The sequence below is a fragment of the Hoplias malabaricus genome, chromosome 9 (assembly GCF_029633855.1).
Source record: "Hoplias malabaricus isolate fHopMal1 chromosome 9, fHopMal1.hap1, whole genome shotgun sequence".
In the NCBI taxonomy this organism is placed as follows: domain Eukaryota; kingdom Metazoa; phylum Chordata; class Actinopteri; order Characiformes; family Erythrinidae; genus Hoplias; species Hoplias malabaricus.
In genome coordinates this window covers 43,278,299-43,300,266 of record NC_089808.1, presented here as the reverse complement: position 1 = coordinate 43,300,266, position 21,968 = coordinate 43,278,299, and the positions used below count along the sequence as shown (strand labels likewise).

Genomic DNA, 21,968 nt, shown 5'->3' with positions numbered 1-21,968 from the left:
AAGGTTCACCTCTGTCTCTGTGTTTACTAGGTGTGTGTCTGACGTGAGTCAGGAGAAAGCGAGTGACCGCGCAAACGTTTGTTTTCTCTCCGACAGAAACGAGTGCCACAAGAAAAACAAGAAGGAGAAGAAGAGTAAGAAGGAGAAGAAGAAAAAGGAGAAGAAGCGACGCAGGAGAGACTCCTCCTCCGACTCTGAGTCCGGCGCCGACAGGAGGAGAGGGTAACAAAGACGATTGTTTACAACTCTTCTGTAGAGGAACACACTGTTATTGTTCACACAGAGCCCCAGATCCTTACCACTCCCATAGGAGGTCAGTCTGAACAGACCACGCTCCTCCACTGACCGCCAGGCGCCGAAGGACAGTGTTCTGACCGTCCACACGTCTGTCCACAGCACTTTGGCTCAGGAGTGAAGGGGTGGAAGTGGACTGGAGTTCATATAAAGACAGTAAATAACAGCAGACCTTCCCCTGGAAGAGAGCGTCTGATAAATGGTGTAAATGTGAAATAGTCCGTTTAACAACGACGTTCTGAAACGAATAAAACGACAGAAATGAGAGTAAAACTGATGAAAAATACATTAAAACTGAGGGGAAATGGGCTGAAACCCAGACTGTGACGTCTGCCCTGTGTTCTGTACAGAAGGTGGCGCTGTTGTGGGTAAAAAACAAAGTGTCTGGGTCCGGTGCTAGGCTTTTAGAGAAACGCCATCTGGAGGTTTTTAGACACAGGAGAGTTGTTCCTGGTCTTGGTCTTGGTCCTGGTCTTAGTCCTGGTCTTAGTCCTGGACCTGGTCCTCTTCACTGTGAAAGGGAGTGGTAATCAGCTCGTTAGTTGTATCAGGGGTTTTGGGAACAGGGAAAGCTCTAAAATGTGCGTGTGCGCGTGTGTGTGCGTCCGTGCGTGCGTCCGTGCGCGTGTGTGTGCGTGCGTGTGGTTAAAGGCCATTAAACTGTAGAAATGTGGAACAACAAACAAACAGATAAAACCCCACACACATTAACCCTAGTTTACTCCATAAAAGGAAAACCGTATCAACACTGTATCAGACTGGAGCCGGAGCCGAGCACACACCAACATCACGATCAACAGAACAGTTCCCCTCGGGTCCGATTACTGAGGATTACTCTGTGGTTGTCTCTCAGTTCCCTGTCGAGGCTCGTGCTGTAAACACACTCCAGTGTTAAAGGTGGGGTGTGTGTCTCTGCGTCTGAGCCGTGCTCTGTTCGTATTCGGTGTGAAACAGAGCGGGGGATTCACTTCGGTCTGAAACTGGTTTCTCTCAGTGCTTTGTGTTCGGTGTCTTCACTAAAGTCAGAACACGTCCAAACCACAGACGCAGCGTTTCTCTTTGGTACCAGCTCCAGACGCTCGGTCCGCCTCCGTGTTTAGGTTCTCCTCCCTGTGGCTGATTGGACGGGGCAGGGTCATGTGACTACAGCGCGGTGGTGTGGGTTTAAAGGGACGGTACATGAACACACAGTGGGGACGTATTCACAGAACTAACACCAACAGGACGAACAGAATTCGAAAGAAAATCAATCTAATGGATGTGGCTTAGAAATTCTGAATGTCAATTAATTCTTGATCGATTGCCCAGCTCTGCATCAATGTCACTCTCTCTCTCTCTCTCTGTGTCTCAGTGGGAGCAGAGTCACTACGTCCGACAGTCATTCAGCTCAGAGATCAAAGTTCAACCGGAGAAGCCCCTCCCCCTCATCCAGACCACACCCTCACCGCCGAAGCCCCGCCCGCTCACCAGCATTGCACTCCCAGCGACGTCATGATACCGACTTATCCTCTGATGAGGGTCGCCGTGGCAACCGGGAGACTTCACCACGGAGACGGCATCGCAAAACGGACTCAATCTCAGACAACAGTCGCCACGGCAACCGAAATTCATCGCAGCAGAAACGGCGCCACGACACCGACTCCGACAACTGACGGCCAATCAGAGAGCAGCTGTAGTCTCAGTCTGTTTTTATTGGTTCTCAGTCTCAGGCTGTGGAACGGTGTTCTCTGGAGATGGAGCTCTGTCCGGTTCCTCTGGGATGAGTTGGAGTTGTGAGTGTGATCCAGAACTATTCCCCAACTCCATCAGATCCTCACAGCTATGTTCCGGTGTCTACTGTAAATCCCTCAGAGACTCTGTTCCAGACACAGTGTGTTTAACGAGCAGAACCTACCCTGATCTTTCCTGAATAAAACCCTTTTAATATATTTGAGTCCGTGTGAATGAGTGAGTGCATATATTTGAGTAAGTGAGTAAGTGTGTGTATGTGAATGAGTGAGTTTATGAAATATAAACCAGGTTTAGGGTCTCCTGTGGAAGAGTGAGTGAGTGTGAATGAATGAATGAGTGTGTGTGTGAGACACAGTAAAGTGAGTCTGAGTCTGGACTGGGGTTTTGACTCTTCTTTATTACAGTGTTTTTTCGTTACAACAGAACAGTGCTGTTCCTCAGATACTCACTCGTTCATTCACTCATCCCCAAACATCACACATTCATAGCTGCATTAAGGACAGGTCGTGGGGTCCCGTCTGAACCGGGCGTCTCCTGCAGCGCTCAGACGTATTTTATTTCTCAGAGCGGTTCCATCAACGCAGAACCACACAAGGCACAAATTCAGAACATCGGAAAAAACAGCTCTTCACCCAGAGTTAATGTCACTGGACCAGCCCACGGCCCCCAGAGGGTGTACCACCCCACCCCACGGCCCCCAGAGGGCGGACCACCCCACCCCACGACACTGGGGCTGACATTCATCATCGTCACTGCGATTACTGAAGAACAGAGTGGTGACAGATCTCTTCGGGACAAAATTAAAAGGACACGGCCCTAAAGAGCGCCCACTTGTGGCTCTTTATGAGGCTCTGTTAGACCGTAGAAATAGGGGAACACTGCCATCTGGTGGAGAACTGAGCTGGAAATATTTCCATGACTCATTAAGAGTTTCCGAATAATCACAGCTCTGAGGAAATGGTGATAAAGATAAAGTCATGCCTTTGTTCTTTTTGAATTCATAACTTTATTTTTGAAAAAGTATGGCTCTCTTCTCAGTTTAACTGTGTCCCTACAACAGCCTCCAACCTCAGCAAACCTCAGTCTGCCCACAGACCTCCGTTACAGTGGGAGCTGTGTTTCCTCTGGTTTAGAAACGAAGGGGGAGTAGAGTGTTGTGGTCAGAGGAGGGGCAGGAGACAGGGGTCTACTTTCCCTGCAGCTTGGGTTTATTCTAAAAGCAGTTTGAGTCTCACGCTCTCGACAAACCCAGAGGTGTGAGCGCTCCTCTCCGTCTCGACCGGCCGAGGAGGGTTCAGTTCAGGCTCGAGCTTAACCCGGGTCTGAACCTGGCACAAGGTCCCTTTAGAGGAGAGACGCAGCAGAGCGCTCACACACACACACACACCTCGGTTACAGCTGCACGGTACATCGGTTCCGAGTCAGTACCGCGATCCTGGCTCTACACCGCAGACGTGAACCTGACTCCATTATTAATGCCACGTGAGAAATGCCCTAACGTCATTAAAGATGTGAATGTTTACGGAGAGAAGACTGAACTGGTGAAGGTCTGTGGAATGAGAGTCTGCTATTGGTCCATTCAGTGTGGAATGTTGATCAGTGACGTACAGCAGCGGTGGCGGTGTTCTGGGGGGAGTCCTTTATTCTCACACTGTGTTTGTGGCGGTGACGGTACAGTGCACTAACCCTAACCCTGCCTCTGCTCTGCTCTGCTCCTCTGGTCAGAAAAGGAAAAGCAGGACTGACTCAGACCGAGACCCTGTTTACACCTGCGGTTTAATCCACGGGAACTCTCTGGATCAGACCCGGATACAGACCACAGGTGTGATGTGTTTAAACCAGATTCACTCACAGCGCTCCAGGAATCTTTCCTACCCCGTCACAGGAGTTACATAGTGCTGTTTCTGCAGTGCTGAGCCTGGCGCTGTCCTCAGTGGAGCATCACAAGGTAAAAGAGCTGCTCGTCAATTTGGTTTATTTCACTTTAGAAGGGTCTCTGATCGACCGCCTGCTTCCCCCCGTTCCAGGACTGCACTAAACCACGTGTGTGTGTGTGTGTGTGTGGGGACCTGCTGCGTCCGGCCTGAGACCAGTGAAGACTCTGTGTTTACAGTACGTTTAACTCCTGATCCGTGTTAAAAACAACACAGAGAGCAAAGCTACTACCCTCCCCTCCGTCCCTCAACTTTCATCCCTGGTTCATCTCTGTGTAAAAGTCTGTGCACCCCTGGTCAAAGACACGCTTTTATTCTGTTAAAGAAGTAAATCCTCGTTTCACAGGACAGTGATCTGAGAGAGAGACGAGGGGAGAGAGAAGAGTGGAGAGGGAGGAATAGAGAGAGTAAAGGAGAGAGGGACAGAGTGGAGAGACAGAGGAGTGAGGAGAGAGTAGAGAGAGTGTAGAGAGAGAGAGAAAAGAGGAGACAGTGTAGAGGAGAGAGAGAGAGTGTAGAGGAGAGAGAGAGAGAGAGAGTGTAGAGGAGAGAGAGTAGAGGAGAGAGAGAGAGAGAGAGAGTGTAGAGGAGAGAGAGAGAGAGAGAGAGAGTGTAGAGGAGAGAGAAAAGAGGAGACAGTGTAGAGGAGAGAGAGAGTGTAGAGGAGAGAGAGAGAGAGAGAGTGTAGAGGAGAGAGAGAGAGAGAGAGAGAGAGTGTAGAGGAGAGAGAGAGAGAGAGAGAGAGTGTAGAGGAGAGAGAGAGAGAGAGAGAGAGTGTAGAGGAGAGAGAAAAGAGGAGACAGTGTAGAGGAGAGAGAGAGTGTAGAGGGACAGAGAGTGGAGAGACAGAGAGTAGAGAGAGAGAGAGAGAGTATAAGCCGCTGGAGACCGGTCTGTTTCCCCGCAGCGTTACAGTGACGTATTAAACGTGTTTAAATCTCAGGACGAGGGGGAGTTTACAGCACTGTATCTGTCCATTTCTCCACGGAGCTCATCACAGCGAGAGGAAAACACAAATAAACAAACTTTCACACAAGATTTTATTTTATTTCCCAGAATTCTCTGCAGCAGATGAGTGAGTGAGTGATTAAAGTTGCGCAGTGGAAGTGTTCAGTAGAAAAGTGTAACGTTCACTGGGAGGAATCACGAGGAGCGATGTGTAGTTTGACCAGAGACGCCCCGAGTTTTACACCCCTCCGACTCCAGAGATGAATTAAAGACAGGAAGAGGAAGGACAGGAAAGGCCCAGTACGATCAGAATCATCTTAGTAATATATATATATTTATATAGAAACGTATACGTGTGTAAGTATTGCATAAGAGTGCTCCAACAGCTGCCTCGCAAACAGAACCAGAACTATTTACATTAAATACGAGCGCGAGGAGAGGCTCCGGTTCCGACTGTGAGCAGGGTTCAGCAGGAGAGCAGCTTCCAGCACTTTCTTCTTCTTAAAAAAAAAACAACATAAAACAAACACAACAAAAACACGAGGTTTCTGTGAGATGACCGAGAGAAGCCTGGCTCTTCCGATCCGGATCCTGAGCCCAGAGTCCGGTCCTGGGTTCTGTAACAGCCGGGTACAGTACGTGACGTCCAGACGTCTATAGACAACACTAACGATCGGATAATAACGAGGGGCGCTAAGGGACGCTGTGGGGCGTGTGTAGCTTCTACAGAAACGGGACAGGCTCGTGTGCAGCCGCTCTAAGCCTAATGTCCAGCAGGGGGCACTGCGCCGTGGTGCGGAGGAGCCGAGTTCTCGTTACAGACGGAGCTCCTTCCAGTACCTGAACCTCACAGACGCGCTCTGGAAGGCTGAGTGCCATCAGACCCTCGCAGCTAATGTTTCTAAATCGTGCTTACGGCTAAAGCCCTCCCGAAAGAGGAGGAACGCCCCTCGGTCGGCACGGTGCCTTGCGCTGCTGTCAGTACTAAACCCAGGAGCGGAGCGGAGCGTGGTCTGGATGGGAGAGCTCAGGCGGGTCTACCAGGGAAAGAGGAGGAGATGAGCCCAGGGGGAGCAGGGTTAGGAGGAGGACCAGGCAGCGGGAGAGGGGTGGGGGATTATTTCTGGTTCTTCAGCTGGTTGGAGAGCCAGTCCAGGCCCTCGTAGAGTCCGTCTCCCGAGGTGGCGCAGGTGGCCTGGATGTACCAGTTTCTGTGGCGGAGGGAGTGCAGCCCCAGCTTGTCTGTGATTTCTGCGGCGTTCATGGCGTTCGGCAGGTCCTGAGGGACAACAGCAATCATCAGAACTGTTTTACACACTCCTACACACTCCAAAAAGCCTAGAAGACGAGAACACACACCGGCCACTAGAGGTGGGACAAAACATCAACGTGGCGACGTATCGTATCCTTTTCGTTCGTGATACTTTACTGACGCGTGGCGTCAAATACCGATATTTTTACTGAAACGTAGGTGCGCTGAACTCCCAGAGACCAGAGTAAACTGTGGACTGGAATCTGGATCTGAGTCGTGTCTGGTTACTCTTATATTACAGTGGGTTCAGGGTCCAGAGTAAACTGTGGACTGGAATCTGGATCTGCCCTCTCTATCTGATATAAAAATCCCTCTCTGATCGCAGGCCCGTGAGGAACCCTCCCCTCGCTCCGGGTTCAGAGCTGTACCTGTTTATTGGCGAAGACCAGCAGCACAGCGTCTCGCAGCTCGTCCTCCGCAAGCATCCGCATCAGCTCCTCCCTCGCCTCGTTCACCCGCTCCCTGTCGTTACTGTCCACCACGAAGATCAGACCTGAACACACACACACACACACAGCTCAATGACATCACCGCAGGAACACACCAACACATCAACCATAACCCACCCAACACACACACAGTGGCATCACTGCAGGCACACACTAACATACACAACACAACTCCCACACAAACAACAACTGCAAAGACTACACACACACACACAAACGTCCCCCCTCAGCTCTTACCCTGTGTGTTCTGGAAGTAGTGTCTCCACAGCGGTCGGATCTTGTCCTATGTGACAGTGTGTGTGTGAGTGTGTGTGTGTGTGTGAGAGACTGCCCCACTGCAGGAGGACGTCCCCCCTCAGCTCTTACCCTGTGTGTTCTGGAAGTAGTGTCTCCACAGCGGTCGGATCTTGTCCTATGTGACAGTGTGTGTGTGTGTGTGTGTGTGTGTGAGAGACTGCCCCACTGCAGGAGGACGTCCCCCCTCAGCTCTTACCCTGTGTGTTCTGGAAGTAGTGTCTCCACAGCGGTCGGATCTTGTCCTGTGTGACAGTGTGTGTGTGAGTGTGTGTGTGTGTGTGAGAGACTGCCCCACTGCAGGAGGACGTCCCCCCTCAGCTCTTACCCTGTGTGTTCTGGAAGTAGTGTCTCCACAGCGGTCGGATCTTGTCCTGTGTGACAGTGTGTGTGTGAGTGTGTGTGTGTGTGTGAGAGACTGCCCCACTGCAGGAGGACGTCCCCCCTCAGCTCTTACCCTGTGTGTTCTGGAAGTAGTGTCTCCACAGCGGTCGGATCTTGTCCTGTGTGACAGTGTGTGTGTGAGTGTGTGTGTGTGTGTGTGTGTGTGTGAGAGACTGCCCCACTGCAGGAGGACGTCCCCCCTCAGCTCTTACCCTGTGTGTTCTGGAAGTAGTGTCTCCACAGCGGTCGGATCTTGTCCTGGCCGCCCACGTCCCACACGGTGAAGCTGATGTTCTTGTACTCGACCGTCTCCACGTTAAAACCTGAAACACAACACACCGGGGTCTATCATGACTGCCTACCCACCGTACATAGTGCAGTTTCTGCAGTACTGAGCCAGAGTAACGACAGATGCCCTGTCCTCCCTGTTACTTCTGTGTGATGCTCCTCTCAGTGAAAGGGTTATATTTTCTTTAACCGCTACAGTTTAGTCCTCAGCATTTCTTAATCTTTTAAAACTTAAAGCTGTTATGAACAACACGAGCTGTTCGGTTTTCTTCTTTCTCGTTTGTTCGGTTTGTAACCATGACAACAGTGCTCTGATTGGTCGCCTGATCTTAACGCGTCAGTAAAACACAGAATAGAACAGGTTTTAATTCGGAATCGGACGCAGCGCCTCAGTCCGTCAGACACCAGGGCTATTCCACAAGGTTAGTCAGATAACTTAAGCCCAAAGTCAAGCCTGTCCAATAGGAACCTCAACTTTGGGCTTACGTTAGCTGCTTAACTGAGAAATCCTGCTTTGAGGAATACCCCCACATTTAATATACGTGTGTTTGTTTTCAGAACTTGCCGTGTGCTTTATTCGTCCGTATGAACCTGACTCACGTGAACAGGCCTCTACTCGCGGTTCTCCAGAGTCGACTGGATCATGCCCCATGCAGCACGCAGTGTTCGAGGTGAAAATAAAAACCCCACATCAATGTTGTCTGCATTTTTGTGATATTTTTCTGTGTTGTGTTCAGTGTGTAACACAGAGTTAAATCTAACCAATCACACGCTGTGTAACAGCTCTATCTCCGTCTGCAGCTCAGCGCGTGTGAAGTGGGGTTTTACAGAGACACTGCACCTTCGTTCCCACGTGGGGAAAGTATTCTCATGAGTCCAGTGAGGGCTGGAGTGTGTAACTCTGGTGTTGAGGGAGAGTCGCTCATTACAGAGTGTAATAAACAGCACAACTCTTAAAGCCTCTGAAACCCTGAGTCAGCATCAGCTCCTTCAGCTCAGACACTGAAACACCGCGTCCCGACGGTTAAAACACACAGAGACAGAGGCGTGTGGTCAGCAGGGACTTACCGATGGTGGGAATGGTGGTCACGATTTCTCCGAGCTTCAGTTTGTACAGGATGGTGGTCTTTCCCGCGGCGTCGAGCCCCACCATCAGGATCCTCATCTCCTTCTTCCCAAAGGCCTTGAAGAGGTTGGCGAAGATGTTGCCCATTTTCACTGATGCAGCTGATCTCTCAGATCTGCAAAAAAACAACCAGGCAGCGTTACTCACTTCTCCTGAGGACAGGGGAGGAGTTACTCAGCTCTGAGCTCCGCCCACATTTAATAATATCTACGTTTGATGAGCAGGCCGGGGCGATGAAACGACAGCAACACGTGTCACAACAGAGACGTCACTGACAACAATAAAGGGTTTGATCCTTTTGAGAGTTTCACCTCCAGAAACACAACAAACACCTGAGCATTTTTAAAACGTAACGTTTAACACAATTAATATCACCCTAATTATCAATAATAATCAATAGAAACATTTATATTGATAACGTTGTGTCCCCAGCGCCCACATCTACTGAGAACTGTTCTTTTCGACCGATTCTCTTCAGTGATCTAAAGCTGTTAGAGAAGGACTACGCCGCTGAGTCAAGGCCTCTCTCACACACTGAGTGTCTTTACGCTGTTTATTAGTAATCCAGAGTGTTACTTTAAAACACATCGGGAGCTCAGCGGTGGCTCTGACTGAGGCCCAGACACAGGGGAGGTGTTAAACTGCCTGTGAGACCCGTGTAATACCCAGCGTTAGGCTCCTCTCCCGTTAGTTAAGAACCCCACGCCCCCAACCACAGTCCCTCCACGAGACAAGCACATGACTCTGACACACGACGACAGCCCCCACAACTTTACTGCGGCTCAACGCGCTTGGAGGAGAACACTAACTGCTCAGCACATGTCAGCTGACAGACGCACTTCACCACCAGCAGCGTCACAGGGAGCCCCGCCTCCAATTACAAAATAAAAGTGACATGAGGAAGACACAGGTGAGTTCATTCCCAACAGGGGCAGGTAAAGGGAAGTGGGTAAAGAGGGGCAGGTTTAAAGGAGGAAGTTAAGAAAGGTCAAGAGGGGCAGGTAAATAAGAGTGGGTCTTGAGGAGGAAGGTCAACCTGTGATGGAGGGGCAGGTAAAAAGGAGACAGTTAAGCAAAGTGGGTAAAAGGGGCAGATAAAAGAGAGCAGGTAAATGAGCGTGAGTCTAGAAGAGGAAGTTAAGGAACCACAGGTAAAGGGCGGATGGAGAGGGGCAGGTAGGGAGGAGGAAGTTGAGGGAGGCAGGTAAAAGAAGGTAAAGGGCAGGGGGCGGTAGGTAAGGGCTGACTGACAAATGAAAATGTAAAACAAAGCAGATAGAGGAAATAAACAGCAGCTAAAACAGGAAAAACGTTAATGAGAGCAGATGATAAAAGACACAAACCAGAAAAACAGAGACTGAGAAATCCGAAAAGTATCAGAGAACAGAAAATACAGAAACAAAGAGAGAGCAGGTGAAAGTAGGTAAAAGTAAAGCAGGAATGTCTCCAGCTGGGGGTCAGCTCACCTGGCCCAACACCCGCACTAAATCCTCGGGGAAGAAGAGATAAACGGATATAAAGCCACAATAAACGCTGTTGTGTTGATAAAGAGAAGAGAAACTGTGTGTGTCCGTGTGTTAAAAACTACGTTTCTTCGAAATCTAAGTTTGTTTGTCATTCGCCGCTGGAATTTGCCATTCCACCTTAAACAGTGCAGCAGCGGCTCCCAGACGGCGGCGGAACTGCAGTACCTGCGGCAGCATTTAAGGTGGAACCGAAAGTTACAGCAGGGAATTTGCTTTGTGAGCTAAGTGCGGGAAGAGTGCCTGTTTAAACCCGCTGTAGTCGCTTGTGTCCGGGCTGGGTCCCTTCCTAACACCCTCAGCTAACCCTCCGAACCGAAACGGGCGGCTATTAAAAAGTTATTTTGGTGTAAACCTGATAAAAACCCACGGCTCCGCGTTCCGTACCGACTCCGGTCCTCCGCAAGATGTCCGCCTGCCGGCCACGTCACTCCCGCACACACCGCGCCCAGACACAATAAAAGTCCCGAGTCTTGTTCCGTCCGCGACAAAAGCCCTCCCGCTCATTGGTAGCTACTCTTTACTTTGGTAGAACGACTTCCAAAAGTTTTACAGTGTATCAGGGTTTTATTATATATTTTTTTTAAAATTAAATACATTAAAATATAAACGATATGTTGATGTATTTATTTCACTGGACAATGTTAAAACTGTTCTACTGTCATCTAATTAGTCTTTATCCTCTCTTACGATTCCCTTTTCCTTCCTGTCTCCTAGTTCCATTTTTGATTTTTAATGAATCTGTGTTTTTTCATCTTTCTCCCTCATTCCTTTCTTTCTCTTCAGCTGCTCTGTATTCTCGTTCATCCATTTCTTATTATTCATTTTATTGTGTTCCTGTCCCAGTTCTTACTCTTCTCACTTTTTCCATGTCTCTCTTGCCCTCTTCCTTTTTCTGTCTTTTTGTTCTTTCGTTTTCCTTTTGATACTTTCTTTTATTTGATTTAATATTTGTTTATGAGGCACTGATATGTGTGTCTTTGTATGAAATATAATGATACATTTTGTAGAGGAAAACTGGACAGAGAGAGAGAGAGAGACAGAGAGAGAGAGAGAAAGAGAGAGAGAGAAACAGAGAGAGAAACAGAGAGAGAGATAGATAGAGAGAGAGAGAGAGAGAGACAGAGAGAGAAACAGAGAGAGAGAGAGATAGAAAGAGAGAGAGAGAGAGACAGAGAGAGAAAGAGAGAGAGAGAGAGATAAAGAGAGAGAACTGAGTGTGTGGGTATTTTATTTATTTAATAATTTTTGGTAAATTGCTGTAAACTCCTTCATCCTCTGAGTTTTCCTCCCACAGTGGCTCTGATTTGTCCTGTGTGTCCAGAAAGAGTGAGTGTGTGAGTGTGTGTGTGTGTGTGTGTGTGTGTGTTCTGCCTGTGTATCAGGTGCTCTCACGGCAGGTGCTCTCAGAGCTCCACTCACGAGTATGAACTTCACAACACGCTCCGACTGGAACAGCCTTATTCAAGTTTAATTCAATAAAGTGTTATTAATATTAATATTATTATTATTATTATTATTATTATTATTATTATTATTCAGTGCCAAGACCTCCAGTGATTTATATTAGCACATGCTAATATACTTTAAGCTGTGTAAGGTCACTATACTCAATGACAGGCCTGTGGAACAGTGGAACTGTGTTCTCTGGAGTGATGGGGTTCCTCTGGTGTGTGGAACAGTGGAACTGTGTTCTCTGGAGCGAGGGGGTTCCTCTGGTGTGTGGAACAGTGGAACTGTTCTCTGGAGCGATGGGGTTCCTCTGGTGTGTGGAACAGTGGAACCGTGTTCTCTGAAGTGATGGGGTTCCTCTGGTGTGTGGAACAGTGGAACTGTGTTCTCTGGAGTGATGGAGTCCCTCTGGTGTGTGGAACAGTGGAACTGTGTTCTCTGGAGTGATGGAGTCCCTCTGGTGTGTGGAACAGTGGAACTGTGTTCTCTGGAGTGATGGAGTTCCTCTGGTGTGTGGAACAGTGGAACTGCGTTCTCTGGAGTGATGGGGTTCCTCTGGTGTGTGGAACAGTGGAACTGTGTTCTCTGGAGTGATGGGGTTCCTCTGGTGTGTGGAACAGTGGAACTGTGTTCTCTGGAGTGATGGAGTTCCTCTGGTGTGTGGAACAGTGGAACTGTGTTCTCTGGAGTGATGGGGTTCCTCTGGTGTGTGGAACAGTGGAACTGTGTTCTCTGGAGTGATGGAGTTCCTCTGTGTTCACACTCCTGATTAACCCCTTCATTTCACAAGAAACATTGGACAAACATTTGTCCACAAACTTGTGGCCACAGTGTAGACCATGATCAGCCTCCGCGCGCCCCCCTGTGGCTCCCCAGAGAACTACAAACCACTCATTATTCATTTCACAAAAAGATCCAAGTGTTGGAGGCGCTTTAAAGAGGGAGACCCTTCTGATGATGGATCCTGAAGGTGGGAGGGACGTTTAAAGGACACATTCTGGATTAATTAAAGTAAACAAACATTCAGAGACGTGTAAGGGACTTCTCCTCGTACCCTCTCAGAACATCTGGGGCACCTGGGAGTGAACTGTGTTAGCGGTGTGGTGCGGAGCATTACCCTGAGAGAGGACACTGCTGCCGTGAAGAGCAGTCTTTAAACCCTGTGTCCACACTCTGTCCACTCTGTGAGACACTCCTCCCTCTTTGGTCCACCTTGTAGATGTAGAGTCAGAGACAGTAGCTCATCTGTCGCTGCACAGTGTGTGTCGCTCGTCCTCTAGTCCTTCATCAGTGACACAGGACGCTGTCGGCTGGATGTTTTTGGTCGGTGGATCATTCTCAGCGCTGCAGTGACACTGACGTGGTGGTGGTGTGTTAGTGTGTGTTGTGCTGGTGTAGAGTGGATCAGACACAGCAGTGCTGCTGGAGTTTTTAAACCCTGTGTCCACTCTCTGTCCACTCCGTGAGACACTCCTCCCTCGTTGGTCCACCTTGTAGATGTAGAGTCAGAGACAGTAGCTCATCTGTCGCTGCACAGTGTGTGTCGCTCGTCCTCTAGTCCTTCATCAGTGACACAGGACGCTGTCGGCTGGATGTTTTTGGTCGGTGGATCATTCTCAGCGCTGCAGTGACACTGACGTGGTGGTGGTGTGTTAGTGTGTGTTGTGCTGGTGTAGAGTGGATCAGACACAGCAGTGCTGCTGGAGTTTTTAACCCCTCAGTGTCTGGACTGAGAGCACAGACTTCAGCCATCGTCAGGAAATGAAGAAACGAGTCAGAGGAGTAGATAATACAGGGACTTAGCACTGTGCACAAACACGGTCATAAACATGTTTAATTTAAATAAGATTGTTTACCGTCTGCCGGGACCTGGGGTTACTGCAGTGTCTGCGTCTAACCTCAGACACAGCTCCTCCACACGGCTTTGTGTCGGTTACAGTTTAATCAGCATGCTTCGGGAACAGAGCTTTTACCAAAACATTATCCTCAAAGAAGAGGAAGTTGTTGTCTGAACCACAGCTTTAGCTCCGGGAGGAGAGCGGACTGCGGCGGACGCCCGGCGCTAATATGGTAATGAGGAGTTTGTTGTGGTGAAGTGCATGTTGGGTCTTAACCCAGAAAACCAATCACAGCCCACACGGCCCCCGGGGTGTGGAGGGAACTTCACACAGGGATCAGAGCCGGAATCACGGGGAGAGACGGTATCTCTGTGTTTGGGATGTGAACAGAAATGTGAGTGAATACATTATTTTTATTCATTCTTTCATTCCTTATGTTCCCAGGTGATAAACAGATCTGAGGCTAATGATCTACACACTCAGACTGTCTCTGAGTCTCTGCAGCGCTGCTCTCTGGGGCCTCAGTCTGGAACATTCATCCATTCATTCACCCACCCACACATCCATCAATCCACATGTTCATTCATTCATTCATCATTTCACACACTCTTTAATTCACCCATCCACACATCCATCAATCCACACATTCATCCATTCACTCATTCATTCATCATTTCACACTCTTTAATTCACCCATCCACACATTCATCCATTCACTCATTCATTCATCATTTCACACACTCTTTCATTCACCGACCCACACATTCATCAATCCACACGTTCATTCATTCATTCATTATTTCACACACTCTTTCACTCACCCATCCACCAATCCACATGTTCATTCATTCATTCATCATTTCACACACTCTTTCATTCACCCACCCACACATCCATCAATCCACACGTTCATTCATTCATTCATTATTTCACACACTCTTTCACTCACCCATCCACCAATCCACATGTTCATTCATTCATTCATCATTTCACACACTCTTTCATTCACCCACCCACACATACCATCACTCCACAGTCATTCATTCATTCATTCATTATTTCACACACTCTTTCACTCACCCATCCACACATCCATCAATCCACACGTTGATTCATTCATTCATTCATTATTTCACACACTCTTTCATTCACACATCCATCAATCCACACATTCATCCCTTCACTCATTCATTAATCATTTCACACACTCTTTCATTCACCCATCCACACATTAATCAATCCACACATTCATTCATTCCCAAATTCACACTCATTCATTCACTCACCCACGCATCAACCAATTCATTCATTCATCCATCCAACCAGCCAAACATTCATTCATTCATCAATTAACACATTTAATTCACCCATCCACACATCAATCAATTAATTCATTCTTCCACCATCCACACATCAATTCATCCATGCATCCATTCATTCATTCATCCATCCATTCATTCATTCATTCATACATCAATTCACACACTCATTCATTCATCCACATATCAATCAATTCATTCATCCATCCACACATTCATTCGTCAATTCTCACACTCATTCATTCATCTATCCACATTAATTTGTTCATTCATTCACTCATTCAAATTTCATAATCCATATAATCCATCCTCCCAGCACATTATAAACCCATTCATCCAACCCTCCATCAAGTGATTCATCCATCCACCTATTCATCCACCTATCCACCCATCTGTTAATTAATTCACTCACTCATCTAATGTAACCACTTCATCCCGACCATGTTCACGGTCTGTAAAGGGTTCCAGCTCAAACCGACTGAGAGCAGCGAATGATGAGGGAACAGTGTTTTTATTAAAATCATGAACATCCCCTTTAAAGGAACAGGTAATGGGCGTGGCGTAACCATGGAAACAGCTGTAGACCAGTGACCTCTGTATGAGTGTGTACTTGTTTATCAGTTTTGTTTTTTGTTTCTGATGGTGTGTATCCGTGTGTGTGTGTGTGTGTGTTCTGGTCAGATTAGAGTGCAGGTGAGCTGTAGAGTGTGTGATAATTACAGGGCTGGCTGAAACTACAGAGGCGCTTTGAAGGGGTTTAAGGCGGAGTGTGCAAAATTCATGCTTACACACACTACCTGACGTACACACACACAAACACACACACACACACACACACATGTGTGTGTGTACACATCAATGGTGTAATTAGTGGCGGTGAATATGTAAGCAGTGGTTCTGTAGAGTCCAGGACTCTGAACTAAACCCGGAGAGAGTCCAGTCTGATTCTGAGCTGTGACCCGCTTTGGTCCAAACCCCACGAGCCCCACAGCAGTGTTCTCCCACTGTGTAAACAGCCCCTGTTCAGAACGCCCGCTTTCAGCACCTGTTCCTTTAAATGATAATGAGCCGCTCGCTGTTCACCCCGACCCCGAGCGCACAGCAGTGAGGAGCGAGGAGCAGAAGCTCTGGTTTTTAGCCGTTTTCACTCTGTTCTCTTTCTTCTCCGTTTTTACTCAGTGCTCTTATTTCTCCGCGCTCGTTGTGTCTGTTTTACTGAGTTTAACCTCGTCTTCGTGCTCTCACATAAACACGGGTCCAGCGCTGTGATTGGACAGACTCAGACGAGGGGGCGGGGACATTCTAAAGTCTCTGCACTTGACGTCAGAAGCGGAGCAGAATCAGAGCGGCTCGTTTTATCCTGTGTCTTGTTTCACAGTGTGTGTGTTGGTGGGCTCCGGATAAACACATGTATTACACAATATGGTGGTTCTAAGGCACAGAAAATTCCAAACCATTTAATGTCATCAGAAAGAGTCTGACTGAAGCAGAGAAGTGATTGGAGGGAACTGATTGGTGAGTGGGAGGTCTTTGTGTTGTCAGAGAAACCGTTGAAATTCCAGAGGTGGACTGGTATCGACCCTGACACACACACACACATAAACACACACACACACACACACGCTGGACCTGATTGCTTTGGGAAATCTTGGTGGACATATGTTCTTCTCAATAAATGCTTTAAACCTGGGAATCCGCTCTTTACCCTTGGCTCCTGCTGTGCTCTCTCTCTCTCTCTCTCTCTCTCTCTCTCTCTCTCTCTCTCTCTCTCTCTCTCTCTCTCTCTCTGTGTGTGTGTGTGTGTGTGTGTGTGTGTGTTCTCACATCCGGCGCCAATAAAACCCACACTAAAACCCAATTACAGCTCAGAGAAGAAAAGCCCAGCTCGGCCATTTGCGCACTGTGTGTGTGTGTGTGTGTGTGTGTGTGTCTGAGTGTGTGGGAAAAACAGTGGGATGGCCTGGAACGCCCTTTGTGGCCTAATTTCTGGAACTGACCCAGGACAGACTAATACTAATGCCCCAAATACCCCCACCTAGAACCCCTGCCACAAGCTGACCCTGACACCGATACACAGGGGGGTATTTGAGGGGAGGGGAGGGGGGAGTTCCGAGGGGATATTTAAGGGGTAACACCACCACAGACAATAGCTCAGCACTGGGAAAGTGAATGACCCTCCGAAGAGTCTCTCAGTTCCAATTAAACTGAGCTTATCACCACACACACACACACACACACACACACACACACACACACACACACACACACACGCACACGCACACACACAGCATCGTACCCCACACATAGAGTTACAGGAGCAGAACTAGACCTTCCCCACCGTCTTCCACTCCTCGAGACCAGAGTGTGTTGGTGTTAGAGAGGACCACATCATCAGTGACAGACCTTGGTCTGGACCAGGGCCCAGTGAGGGTTCCGTCCAGAACCAGGACTGATCTGAAATAAAATAATAATAAGAAATTAAAGGGCCTAATGGAGGGGCTGCAGGTAGTGTCTCTGTCACAGCTCCAGGGTCCTGGAGGTTGTAAGTTCGGGTCCCGCTCCAGGTGACTGTCTGTGAGGAGTGTGGTGTGTTCTCTCTGCGTCTGTGTGGGTTTCCTCCGGGTGACTGTCTGTGAGGAGTGTGGTGTGTTCTCCCTGTGTCTGCGTAGGTTTCCTCCGGGTGACTGTCTGTGAGGAGTGCGGTGTGTTCTCCCTGTGTCTGCGTGGGTTTCCTCCGGGTGACTGTCTGTGAGGAGTGCGGTGTGTTCTCCCTGTGTCTGCGTGGGTTTCCTCCAGGTGCCTGTCTGTGAGGAGTGTGGTGTGTTCTCTCTGTGTCTGCGTGGGTTTCCTCCGGGTGACTGTCTGTGAGGAGTGTGGTGTGTTCTCCCTGTGTCTGTGTGGGTTTCCTCCAGGTGACTGTCTGTGAGGAGTGTGGTGTGTTCTCTCTGTGTCTGCGTTGGTTTCCTCCGGGTGACTGTCTGTGAGGAGTGTGGTGTGTTCTCTCTGTGTCTGCGTTGGTTTCCTCTGGGTGACTGTCTGTGAGGAGTGTGGTGTGTTCTCCCTGTGTCTGTGTGGGTTTCCTCCAGGTGACTGTCTGTGAGGAGTGTGGTGTGTTCTCTCTGTGTCTGCGTGGGTTTCCTCCGGGTGACTGTCTGTGAGGAGTGTGGTGTGTTCTCTCTGTGTCTGCGTGGGTTTCCTCCGGGTGACTGTCTGTGAGGAGTGTGGTGTGTTCTCTCTGTGTCTGCGTGGGTTTCCTCCGGGTGACTGTCTGAGGAGTGTGGTGTGTTCTCCCTGTGTCTGCGTGGGTTTCCTCCGGGTGACTGTCTGTGAGGAGTGTGGTGTGTTCTCCCTGTGTCTGCGTGGGTTTCCTCTGGATGACTGTCTGTGAGGAGTGTGGTGTGTTCTCTCTGTGTCTGCGTGGGTTTCCTCCGGGTGACTGTCTGTGAGGAGTGTGGTGTGTTCTCCCTGTGTCTGCGTGGGTTTCCTCTGGATGACTGTCTGTGAGGAGTGTGGTGTGTTCTCTCTGTGTCTGCGTGGGTTTCCTCTGGGTGACTGTCTGTGAGGAGTGTGGTGTGTTCTCCCTGTGTCTGTGTGGGTTTCCTCCAGGTGACTGTCTGTGAGGAGTGTGGTGTGTTCTCTCTGTGTCTGCGTGGGTTTCCTCCGGGTGACTGTCTGTGAGGAGTGTGGTGTGTTCTCCCTGTGTCTGCGTGGGTTTCCTCCGGGTGACTGTCTGTGAGGAGTGTGGTGTGTTCTCCCTGTGTCTGCGTGGGTTTCCTCCGGGTGACTATCTGTGAGGAGTGTGGTGTGTTCTCCCTGTGTCTGCATGGGTTTCCTCCCACGCTCCACGTTCTTATCATTAATTAAATAAATGAAATATATAATAACACATTTTTCTGAAATGATTTGTTTTTTGTTTATTTATGATATTTATATATTTTTGAATAGAATTATATATTTCAATTATATTGAATAGAGCTGTTATTTGTGCTGGACGAGTTCAGTGTGATATATAATAATTATAATAATAAATAAATGAATAATTATAGATAACATTCTTTAGAGGGACATTTCAGCCAATGCACATTTATTTAACGTTACCTGCTACGTCCGCTATAACCCTCCTCTCACGCAACGATGGCCCTGATACCATCTCACATTCTTCATCCACTGCGTCCTCGCGTGTCTGAAAGCTGAGGGAATTCCTTTGTCCGCCTTCACAATGCAGACACACTCTTTAAACTCCAAACTTCAAACGTGTCCCTGAGCCTGGGAGTTCCAGACGAGGAATCGATGACCTTTAAACGGCAGAGCCCTCTCATTTACCGTCACATCCCTCTGTCTGTGATTTACAGCCTTCAGTGGCGTCCTCTGCAGCCTCCTCTTTCCTTCTTTGTGTTACTGATTTAGAGCTTATTTCTGTGTTTTGGGAGCATTAGAAGCTGCTGTTAAATATCTCACTTCATCACTGACAGTGTTAAACATGACACATTCCTATGTGTCATGCACACATTCCCATCCATCTCAGGGTGGAACCAAGGAAAAAACATGCATACAGTTACAGCACTGACATACAGACACACACCAACTACAGCTGTTTACTCCTACATACAGTTACAGCACCGAAATACTGACACACACCAACTACAGCCGTTTACTCCTACATACAGTTACAGCACTGAAATACTGACACACACCAGCTACAGCTGTTTACTCCTACATACAGTTACAGCACCGAAATACTGACACACACCAGCTACAGCTGTTTACTCCTACATACAGTTACAGCACTGAAATACTGACACACACCAGCTACAGCCGTTTACTCCTACATACAGTTACAGCACCGAAATACTGACACACACCAGCTACAGCCATTTACTCCAACAAACAGTTACAGCACTGAAATAGTGTCGCACACCAGCTACAGCTGTTTACTCCTACATACAGTTACAGCACTGAAATACTGACACACACCAGCTACAGCTGTTTACTCCTACATACAGTTACAGCACCGAAATACTGACTCGCACCAGCTACAGCCATTTACTCCTACATACAGTTACAGCACCGAAATACTGACACACACCGGCTACAGCCGTTTACTCCTACATACAGTTACAGCACCGAAATACTGACACACACCAGCTACAGCCGTTTACTCCTACATACAGTTACAGCACCGAAATACTGACTCGCACCAGCTACAGCCATTTACTCCTACATACAGTTACAGCACCGAAATACTGACACACACCAGCTACAGCCGTTTACTCCTACATACAGTTACAGCACCGAAATACTGACACACACCAACTACAGCTGTTTACTCCTACATACAGTTACAGCACTGAAATAGTGTCACACACCAGCTACAGTTGTTTACTCCTACATACAGTTACAGCACTGAAATACTGACACACACCAGCTACAGCTGTTTACTCCTACATACAGTTACAGCACCGAAATACTGACTCGCACCAGCTACAGCCGTTTACTCCTACATACAGTTACAGCACCGAAATACTGACACACACCGGCTACAGCCGTTTACTCCTACATACAGTTACAGCACCGAAATACTGACACACACCAGCTACAGCCGTTTACTCCTACATACAGTTACAGCACCGAAATACTGACTCGCACCAGCTACAGCCGTTTACTCCTACATACAGTTACAGCACCGAAATACTGACTCGCACCAGCTACAGCCATTTACTCCTACATACAGTTACAGCACCGAAATACTGACACACACCAACTACAGCTGTTTACTCCTACATACAGTTACAGCACTGAAATGCTGACACACACCAGCTACAGCCATTTACTCCTACATACAGTTACAGCACCGAAATACTGACACACACCAGCTACAGCCGTTTACTCCTACATACAGTTACAGCACCGAAATACTGACACACACCAACTACAGCTGTTTACTCCTACATACAGTTACAGCACTGAAATGCTGACGCACACCAGCTACAGCCGTTTACTCCTACATACAGTTACAGCACCGAAATACTGACACACACCAGCTACAGCCGTTTACTCCTACATACAGTTACAACACTGATATACTGACACACACCAGCTACAGCTGTTTACTCCTACATACAGTTACAGCACCGAAATACTGACACACACCAGCTACAGCCATTTACTCCTACATACAGTTACAGCACCGAAATACTGACACACACCAGCTACAGCCGTTTACTCCTACATACAGTTACAACACTGATATACTGACACACACCAGCTACAGCTGTTTACTCCTACATACAGTTACAGCACCGAAATACTGACACACACCAGCTACAGCTGTTTACTCCTACATACAGTTACAGCACTGAAACACGGATACTGACAAGATACATGATAAAAGAGCTAGTTCCTGTGTCTGTTTAATTCTGCATTGAGGTCCTTGTTGGGGGAATGGACCTTTTATCTTCCAAAGACTGGAATAAATGTATTTGAGGATGAAAGAGCAGTGTTTGTATGGTACCAGCTGTCAGTTAATTCTTTAAACAATCCACAGTGGTGGGCTAACCTCAGAGAATAGACCCATGAAAATATAGACTGATTTTATTTATAAATTTTTAACACAACTCTATGGTGGCAGTGGGATACAGTGTGAACCCAACAGTAGCTGCGAGAGGATGTATAGAGTGAGTAGTACTTAGTGTTGTAAATCTCTCTCACTCTATTTCTGGTTCTTTATCTGTGCCTCTTTCTCTTGTGTTTCTCACACCTCTGTGGCTGTAGTCTTTTAAACTCTTCACACTTCATTCCCTCAGCATCAAAGTGAAAGAGGTGTAAAAGCAGGGAGTCGTGCAGACAGAGGTGTGACTCTTGTACAATCTCTTCTTCAAAAGCAGGGGGCGCTCTGTCAGCTCAGCTACACTTCAGATTTACTCCCGCTCGCTCACAGAGACAAGCCTAAACCTATCCTCCTGGAGATAAATATCACTATTTAACCTCTGTATGTAGCATTATTGATACAGCGCTTCTTAATGAGCTGGAGTTTCAGAGCAGTCTTAGTGTGTAGCATGTAGCCTTATTGATACAGA

At 48.0% G+C, this 21,968-nt stretch overlaps 2 protein-coding genes across 6 annotated transcripts in view; one reads left to right on the top strand and one right to left on the bottom strand.

Moving 5' to 3' along the window:
• c9h1orf35 (chromosome 9 C1orf35 homolog) overlaps window positions 1–2,233 on the top strand; it is a 7,469-nt gene extending 5,236 nt beyond the window's left edge. For both annotated transcript variants that reach the window (XM_066681025.1, XM_066681026.1), the window contains exons 6-8: window positions 1–3; window positions 97–222; window positions 1,646–2,233. The exon at window positions 1–3 is cut by the window's left edge and continues 74 nt beyond it. In XM_066681025.1, coding sequence (XP_066537122.1) covers window positions 1–3; window positions 97–222; window positions 1,646–1,946 — 430 coding nt within the window. In that variant the 3' untranslated portion in view covers window positions 1,947–2,233. The remainder of the gene's footprint in view (window positions 4–96; window positions 223–1,645) is intronic.
• Window positions 2,234–4,812: 2,579 nt separating this feature from the next.
• arf1 (ADP-ribosylation factor 1) lies at window positions 4,813–10,807 on the bottom strand. Of its 4 annotated transcripts, none has more exons than XM_066681044.1 (5): window positions 10,671–10,807; window positions 8,703–8,875; window positions 7,559–7,669; window positions 6,588–6,712; window positions 4,813–6,186 (listed from the first exon to the last, which is right to left on the bottom strand). In XM_066681044.1, exons 2-5 carry the CDS (start codon window positions 8,845–8,847, stop codon window positions 6,025–6,027), a joined length of 543 nt encoding a protein of 180 aa, XP_066537141.1. In that variant the 5' UTR covers window positions 8,848–8,875; window positions 10,671–10,807; the 3' UTR covers window positions 4,813–6,024. The 4 variants fall into 4 exon arrangements, with proteins under 4 accessions (XP_066537141.1, XP_066537142.1, XP_066537140.1 ...); XM_066681045.1 differs by having other exon boundaries at window positions 10,654–10,774; XM_066681043.1 differs by having other exon boundaries at window positions 10,639–10,771.
• Between the last annotated feature and the right edge of the window lie 11,161 nt (window positions 10,808–21,968).